The following is an 8,972-nucleotide window of genomic DNA, read 5'->3' on the forward strand; positions in this document are numbered from 1 at the left end:
TTTAGTGAAAACACCGACAATGTACTATTCACATCCATGTCCCCAAGCTTGACTACGACTAAGCTTGACCACGGCAGCTCAGTCGCATGGTAAGTAGTAACGAAACGAGAGGAGGCATTAATGGGTATAGCTTGCTGTGCTGACGACGTAACATCAATGCCCTTTATTATGGGAAACTTTTCATGTTATGTTTCAGAAAGTCAGTAGCATTCTCTAGTGTGTTCTATCAACGGTTTGTAGCATATCTTTCAGAACCAATTCATTTCATAACGATCAGCATTAAATAATTTGAAATGCATAGCAAGCTGTCAATGGCATGCAAAGGTGTTAGGTAAAGGAAAAGCTGCATAGCTTGTTTTTTACATGGACAAATAAATTGTTTCATTTTTTCATTTTTCAAATTTGGTTTAAAAAAACCGTTTCCGAATTATCTTGAATTGTTTTCATTTCCCAGAAAATGGAATTCGCCACATGTATTATGGCGACGCGTGGCATGCTGAGGGTGAGCAGCCGATGTTGAATTGAAAAACGGCGAAACTGGAGGGAATCTTACACCTTGGGAAAAGGTACACGTAAAGAACGGGCAAAAAATCGCGTTTGCCGTTCCTTAGTCTCCATAGAGGTTCTGTCATTGCCGGGCATAACATGACAGAAAGCGGGAGATGGAAGACAAAGGACAACAGGACAGGACAAAACAAGTCAGTACCCGGGATGGGATGAGGAAGAACAAGGAAGAACAGAATAGATCAAATAATGGCACAAGGCAGGAGATGCCAGGGCAGCGCAGGAGGCAAGATATGTCAAGACAGGACTGGGAATGAGATGACAAGATGGGGCATAACAAGAGAGGATCGCTCAGCGTAGCACAGCACAGCAAACACATAATGATGGAAGGTGAAGGGAAATTCGCCAACGTAAATCGAGAAGGAATGATTCTGTCAGCCTTTGCCCAATTGCAGTATGAACCTCGGCTCATGTACGCCCCGCACCCTCCCCCCTCCCCCTGCCTCTTCTGGCCACCCAGCAGTGGCCAGTGTCGTTGTCATCGCTCCACATGTAGCGGCCCCCGTTTTCCCTGACTGTAAAGTTCTTACTTTTCTGAGCGAATGTCCAGGTTGTTTTGCGTTAAATATATTAGCTTATACTGCTCCAGTTCCATTCCCCCATGCCGTTGTAACATCTCAGTGATTTTTTTCATTGCATATTCTATCTAATTCATTTCCATGTCTCCATCTTGCTTCGAGCCACTGGCATGAGGTGGGAGCACGTGAAGCAAGCGAGAAAATAAGGACCATTCGCACGTCCGACGAAGTTCATGAGCCTGCACGTCTGATGACACCCTCTCTATTCGTGCCTGGGTTATTGTAGGTCGTCGCCTAGCTACGGGTTAGATTTAATTCTGTAATGAAACCAACTTATCGTGACAGCAGACTTATAAGAACGCTAAATGCTGAGAATATTAGTGAAATACTTCAAAAGACCGTAGTGTTCACAATCACGCTGCAAACACGGCAAAATCAGCCACCGGTGGCAGTTGCAAAGCAAAACTGCTGACGCGCCTCCAGCATGTGCGCAGGACGCTTTCTGGCTTTACCCGTATTTGTTGTTTGACCTTTTGGTTTGAACGTCGGACACCTACTGCTGGCTCGTCGAGCGGCCGGCCCACCTGTCAGTGACGTCACTGGGGTCGCTTGTGGTGCGGCGTCAGCCCCGCTTCCTGCCCTACCTCAGTCAGTCGTCAGGTCATCGCTTGGCAGCACCATGGGTCATCTTCGAGGCATCGCTGGCGTTCTGCTGCTGCTTTGCTGCGTCAGGCAGCTGGAGGCGGCCGGTGAGATAAAGGGCATGGTGGATACTGAGGAACGCAGACCCTGCTGTGAGCTGACGCGCTCCGCTCCGGGCTGCTTTGAACGTGGCGTGCTGATTTGGTTTCCCGACGTGAAATACGCCATTGCAGGGCAGCTCGTAGACCCAGCTGAACGTGACGTCAACTAAGCGGAATGTGTGTACATTCAGAAGCGTTGTTCGCCCCGACGAGACGCTCTTTTGATAGGCCTATTTTGCTGCAACCGCTGGTCGTGCCACCATGTTAAATTCAGCAGCAAATGACACAACGCCTTAAAAAGCGGCGTCGAACTGCTTGATGAAGTACATGCGTGCAAATAACGCAGCCCTGTGTGTTCTTGTAGCATAACTATGCGAACAAGCTTTTGCATCCTCATTGAATCGTAACGGTGAGTAGCTCTCATCTATTATATGCATGATACATAAGACAAGGGCAGAAAACGGGTTTGGATTGTGCCAACCTGCAGTCGCAGAGTCCAGCACATCCAATATGGCATCAGCACGGTTTGATTTGAAAAAACGGACACCCGCTTCGGCACAAAGGCGCGCGTCACTGTGTGATACCGGTCCCGCCCACTCGGAAGTCCACTAAGAATCCATCTATGTCTGGTGTTCTTAAGCTTACCGTCAGCCGCCGGTAACCGGGACGGTCAAGTACGCGCCAAGCAGCGTAGGCAATCAACCATTCAACGCAGCCAGGTTGATACTGTCGGATTCACAGGGACACCAGTAATCCACTGAGATATGGACAATGTTGCCTTTTAAAAACACGTTCGCGCAAAAACAATGCTGCTCTCTCTTTCATAAATTGCAAAAGAAAGATCGACAGAGAGGAGAGAGAGAGGAGAGAGAGAGAGAGAGAGAGAGAGAGAGCGAGAGAGGAGAATGGAGATAGAGAAGAGAGATGATAGAAGAGCTAGAGAGAGAGAGAGAGAGTAGAGAGGAAATGAGCAGAGCGACGAGAGAGAGAGACGAGAGAGAGCGAGTCGCGAGAGAGAGAGAGAGAGAGAGATAGAGAGAGAAGAGAGAGAGAGAGAGAGAGAGAGAGAGAGAGAGAAGAGAGAGAGAAGAGAGAGAGAGAGAGAGAGAGAGAGAGCAATACAAATCTTGGGGAGGAAACCTCTTCCCACTGTGCTACCTCAATGCAAACAGCACACTATGCATGTTTTTACCACTCCAGAGAGAGCTTATAGTTTTTGTTTGTGTTTATATGAACCCTCACTCAATGGCCCCGTATACGGAAACAATATATGCTTTATTCTCAGTTCCGTCTTCGGAAATGGGGTTGACTGGTGGCCATGCTCACCTCTTGCGTTCTGTTGTTGCAGTATTGTGAGGCGCAGTGGTGTTACTTTTTAAGATCGGTTAATGAGGTGTCAACCTATAGAGATAACCTACCTACTCCCGAAGCCTTCCCCTTCCCGGATTTGGGTCTCTTAAATTTGCGTTTTCATTGTCAAGGATTAGTTTCTTTTGCTTAATAAAGTTATTTTGGCCAATACAATAATGTCTTAGGAGCTTAAAAAAGAACAGAAAAGAAAACCAAAGAGAGAAGAAAAAAAATTCATAGAGATTCCATTTTAACCGCATGTGACAGCGTCAAAATTGGGTGTGATCCCCAGATGTCTCATTTATCGTCCATGGAAGTTAATGCAAGATGCAAAAATAAAATTTATGCGGAATGTTGCGAACTGAGATGTGCAGACCAGAGAAGATTGTACACATGACACAATTCACGTGGAAACGCTGCAGCAAATGTGTCATGTGCACTGTCAGGAAATATCTAAAAAATTAAAAGTTAAACTGAATCCGCAACGTTCCGAAGCTGAGCTGATGATCAAATTCCTTAACAAAAAAAGACTTGAACACCAGGCCAACATTTCTTTTACTCTGGAGCACACCAAACACACTGCGTCGATTCTCTTCCTCGTCGCTCTCTTTGTGATGCAACCATGTGAAAGATAAATCGCCAAACTGTACTTTAAAGCTATGGCCACCACTCCCATACAAAATAATTCGGAACACCCGCATGACTTCTAAAAGAGCAGCCCTCGCAGGCACCACTGGTGCGGAGAGCGCTTCGTGCATCTTTTTATCTCTAGTCTGGTGAGCGTAATTGTGCTAAAATATCCCCTCTACTCCGTGAGAGCGGACTCGCGGAACATTGAGTGAGGCGCGCCGTCTGTGAAGGTTGTCCTCGATAGAAATGCAGGGGCGTACACACATAGTAACTCCCGGTGCCATACCCCCCGCACCAAATTATGTCATGCGTTCATAGGCACCCGACCTAATAATTTCAGGCACAGAAAGAAATGTCGAAAATATATGATGCCGTTTTACGACACACAAGGAGTCACGCGTGCCTGCGGTGCGCTTAACTAAGATTCACATTCAAATCTGGCGCCCCCCCCCCCCCCCTAATTGCAAAATCCGGCGTACGCCAATGTTAAGAAATACCTCAGGATCACCACGAAGTCGTAGGAGGATAAAGCAGACAAGCCGCCTACATGTGATCCTCCTGTTTCAAGATGCCAGCCTGTGCATACAGGTGACCGTCGCCGGGCCATAAAGTGGTTTGCACGGCCTTGGGGTAGCGTGAACGGTTGGTGTTGCCTTAAAGTTCATGTCAATTCGCTGATCCCTTGAGACCCCAGCGTGATCAGGTGATGTTAAGGTTCGGTAGACGAAGCCGGTGGGCTAAAAGGAAAATGCGTATGGAGGACTTAGCATATAAGGTCCTTTCTAGCCACTGCCCAGAGATGTTGCATGCTGGCAAAACGACACGCAGCGTTCGTGACCGGTTTTGGAGCCCCTTGGCAACGCATGATTACGTAGAGTACGCATACCACTGGGTAAGCATACAGGTGTCGTATAGGGTAGCCCGAAACGTGGCATCGGAGTGCGGTGCAACAAATGCAAACTTTACCGTACAAATTTTAGCAGGACGAAATGGTTACGCGGTTTTCAGGATATCGGAATTATTGCGCAACCGTAATCTTTTCCCGAGGTCGAACATAGAAACGTAATCGTGGTACTAAGACACCCTTACTCTTAGCGTTTGAGCAAACTGACATACTTTTTCGAGCAAAGTCGCCTTCTTCGTAGTTACAATTAGAAAGTTAATATATATATATATATATATATATATTAACTTTCTAATTGTAACTATGTAACTATATATATATATATATATATATATATATATATATATATATATATATATAAGTACACGGTTTAATACGCTTATGAGGAGTTCTCTAGTCGTGGTGAGCACTATCACTTATCGTCAAGTTTCTTCCTATACCCGCCATGCCTTTTATATATGTATATGCCTGTGTTCGGTGCGTGCCATCAGAATCCTGGTTAGCCACCTGTGCTTCGAGTAGCCCTTAGCACAGTACCGCGTGCAGCGTGACAGGACACGAGAGCCTGAATGACCGAAATGCTCGTGATGTGTGTTCACTCTTTTTAAAGTGTGAAGGTGGTAAGTAGATTTACGACATCTTACACCCGTCATGCTTTACATATGGCATCTTATGTGAGAAAGCCCCCACAACAAAACTTGACAGGCTTGAAAAGGCATGAAAAAACCCGGTCGATATTTGCAGCCAGGCCAACCATAAACAGGTGCTGGAATGGTGAAGCTATATCAGGTGTTGGAACGGCGGAGCTATATCAGGTCCCCGCAGTATACTATATGGCACAATATCAACAACAAATTAATGGAATTACTTTCAGGTGCCTGGCATGCCAGCCTTCCAGGGAAATTTTGTGCATTTTCTCGGTCCGGTATTCATGTTTGCTACATTCGTTTGAGGGGGCTCAGATGAGCACTGGGGAGCGGAAGCTAACCATTGGGGAGGGCTTGAGCTCCCAATAGTATATGACGTGACGCTATTGGCACCCATAATTATATAAAGTGACGCCGCTGATGTGACGCGTCCCACGTGGGGTTCGGCATGATGTCTTCCAGCAGTGCCTTGCGCAGTCGAACCCAAACTGCCTCCAAAGGTAGATAGCAAGAGTAAGCAATGAACTCTAATGGATGAGAAGCATATATCCTGCACCGTGATTTGTTACAGGGTACTAAGATGTGATTCCCAGTTTCCGCAACTACAAAGGGGAAATTTGTTAAGCGTTATTACGTGTTGCGTGCTTTTAGAGCGCACCGAACTTTGATGTACCACGCACCGCTTCGAGTTTCATTGTTAAGCGATTACTCATTTATAACCGCTGTCATCGTGTCGTATTTGATGTGGGTGGATGATATCAAAGCAGAGAGCCACCACTCCTTAACAGATGACGCTGAAAAATTATTTGGAATTTTCCGATGGCCTTCAGCCGATCCGATACCACTGAAAGGAAGTCTTGCCTTGGATGTTGAAATTGAGTTAGTTCAGTTTACAGCTCAGTGCATCAAACAGAAAACATCTTCGTTTTCATTTTTGTTTCTACACTGTCTCAAAAAGCGAGCAATTTTGAAATCAGCAAGTGTTTTACATCATCTTTGCTCCAGCCATAAACTCTTTTTTGCCAAATCAATGTCAAGGATAAGTGAAGTTCCACGTTGTGGAAACGTCAAGTTATCTACCATCTGTAAGCAGCGAAGGAAAACGGCATGTCGTACATGGCTGGTGCCGCCAAATGCCACAATTTTGGCACCCTGCTATAGCTGTACGGCACACGTTTTGAAATTGAGACGCATCATGGCTTGGGCGGGCTGAAGGAATGCTGTAAAGCTTATATCAAGGCATGAAAGGACGTGAAAACTATTAATTAAAAGTTGATATAGATTGTGGACCCTAATTGGTTGACAGCAATTTAAAAAAAATAGTTTATTAAGAGCTATAACTGCATCCTGAACGATCTAGAATCCAGGGTTCAGGGATCTGCCAGCTCGCGGCCATTTCTGGGATCCAGGTACATGCATGATGTCTACACATGACTTGTTTGACCTTTAGATGCCTTGGCTGGCGTGGCGACCTCCCGTATACTGACAGGGCAGACCCGGACGTCGGCTAACGACGCAACACAAATATCAACTGTCACAGAAATAAAATGTCACTTGGTAAAGCGTAACATCGCAGCAGGCTGAGTAATGGTCGCATTCTGTCGCCCCTGCGGGCGTATCCTTCCGCGTCCACTTGTGCAGCAACAGCATCATGGGCTACCATCCACCGACCTGTTTCGTTGCGCTGCTCTATGCATTCCAACTGCATGTGCTTGTTACGTTGCCAATCGTTCTCTTCCTTAAAAATCTGATAAATGGTTGGTTCGTTTTAGTCAGCATAAAAACATTCCAAGACGTGCCTTTTGGGCCTTACACAATTGCCGAGGTAAAGAAGCAGCAGGAGTGGGGTGACAAGTAGAGTATTTCTTCGAGTGCATCAGCATTGTTCGTCTCTCTTTCTCGGAGGATGTACCTCTGGGAAGGACAGTTCCTATGATTCCCCAGCCAACAGCGGTGACGGAGTATAGCAGTCACGACCCCTGATCAACGCATTTCCGCAAAAGAGGTGACAATGCTTCTTCCACTTCCAGACCCCGTCCCGGCGCCTAAACGTGGCAAGTGCTCGCCGGCCTGTCCAAAGGGCCAGCACTGCGAGCTGCAGCGCCTGTGCCACTTCGGCATCTGCGCTGGCTACCAAAATGTGTGCGTCAAGTCGCCAGCTGCCGTTGTGGAGCGTCCCCCCAGCTGTCAGGACGTGCGCTGCAGCAGCGTGCAGACCTGCGTGCTGATGCAGGTGGTCTGCGTGCGCGCGCCCTGCTACCCCGTGCCGGTCTGTGTGGCGGACGGGTGCGCCATAGCCCGCTGCCTGCCTGGCCGGGTCTGCATCATGGCCGTCATACCCGGCTCCGATCCAGCCTGCTCCAACTTCCCCGACTGCCGCTACAGGTTCAGCTGCCAGCCTCGGGCCAAGCCCAAGCCCGGCTTCTGTCCGTCGCCGAAGCAGGTTTCCCAGGGCAAAGGCAACGGCTGCAAGTACGACAACGACTGTGTATCCAATCTCCTCTGCTGTCCGAGCGTGTCCAAAGAAGGACGCCACTGTACCGCCCCCGCCTTCCCCGACCCGTGCGCCGGCAAGAATTGTCCATCGAATGCTCCCACGTGCGCGTTAGGACGCAATAGCGGCGCGGCCGTATGTATGGACCGCGCTTGTACGCCGGACAAGTTCTTCTGTGAGAATGGCAAGCAGTGCTACTGTTCGGACCACGGCAGAATCGTATGTACCAATGTCCCCGCCACTTCGAAATGCCCATCTGGCTAGTTTTGTGTGACACTTGTGGGAAAGTTATGGCAATCTTTGGGAAATGCTTACAAGTTGTCATTAAATTTTTAAGCTGCCGCGTAAGTCTTCCAAAATATGTTGAAGGGCTCATCGCTGCATGTAGCGTGTTTTGGCCATTTCAGTATGGGCATTGCGCTGTATATTCACTGACTGCTTCAGAAGTTGACTGCGAGCATTGAAGACCGGAAAGGTGATTAGAACAATAGCAAACAATATATTTGAAACGCTGCTTGGTCTTAGATCCGAAAATATATTAGCATACAACATCCTCTCTGGTTGCCTCGCAACAGGACAAACTCAAAATGAGCAAAGTATCTTATTATTGCTAGGGTATGCATAACTGATAAAATCTTAGTAGCCAAAACGGTTTTATTTAGAGCAAGACTGAGGAGAATGCTGCGGATGACCTCCTCTTCCTCAAACTGTTGGGTGACGCATACAATGTATTCAGCAGATGGTCTCTCCGACGCGCATATTCGCACGTTTCCTTCGAACTATCAGCACATATTTACAGTCTGCCTCCAGGGAGCCCCACAGGCGGTCATCAGCGATGGTCTTCTGTTACGCACGGCTCGTTTTTGCGCACTACGACATGCTCGAGGCGTGTGAGGCCTCGAGCTCAGTGCGCGGAGTCGGATAGCACTACGGGGAGCCACTGCTCTTTGCAACAGTGGGCTGCCCTCCTGTCTGGCGACCCGAGGCTCGGCTGGCGAGGAGGGGGGACCATGAAATCCAAGTTAAGGTGGACGTGGGGACGCTGGCTACCCGACCCACGTTCTCTTCGGCACGGAGTAAGCCGTCGAAGACTCGCGGGCGGACATGGGCTGGAACGAATAT

The 8,972-nt window shown here is 48.0% G+C and overlaps 1 protein-coding gene across 1 annotated transcript; it reads left to right on the forward strand.

Moving 5' to 3' along the window:
• Positions 1-1,714: 1,714 nt before the first annotated feature.
• LOC119095980 (keratin-associated protein 16-1) lies at positions 1,715-8,667 on the forward strand. Its single transcript, XM_037218847.1, has 2 exons — positions 1,715-1,831; positions 7,387-8,667. Exons 1-2 carry the CDS (start codon positions 1,762-1,764, stop codon positions 8,112-8,114), a joined length of 798 nt encoding a protein of 265 aa, XP_037074742.1. The 5' UTR covers positions 1,715-1,761; the 3' UTR covers positions 8,115-8,667.
• The last annotated feature ends 305 nt before the right edge of the window (positions 8,668-8,972 follow it).

This window comes from Pollicipes pollicipes, unplaced genomic scaffold, assembly GCF_011947565.3.
Source record: "Pollicipes pollicipes isolate AB1234 unplaced genomic scaffold, Ppol_2.1 Scaffold_4219;HRSCAF=4965_pilon_pilon_pilon, whole genome shotgun sequence".
In the NCBI taxonomy this organism is placed as follows: Eukaryota; Metazoa; Arthropoda; class Thecostraca; order Pollicipedomorpha; family Pollicipedidae; genus Pollicipes; species Pollicipes pollicipes.

Coding starts and splice junctions, on each gene's coding strand:
- LOC119095980 (XM_037218847.1), top strand. CDS start 1,762: ATGGGTCATCTTCGAGGCATCGCTGGCGTTCTGCTGCTGCTTTGCTGC. Junction 1,832..7,386: donor CAGGCAGCTGGAGGCGGCCG/GTGAGATAAAGG, acceptor TTCCACTTCCAG/ACCCCGTCCCGGCGCCTAAA.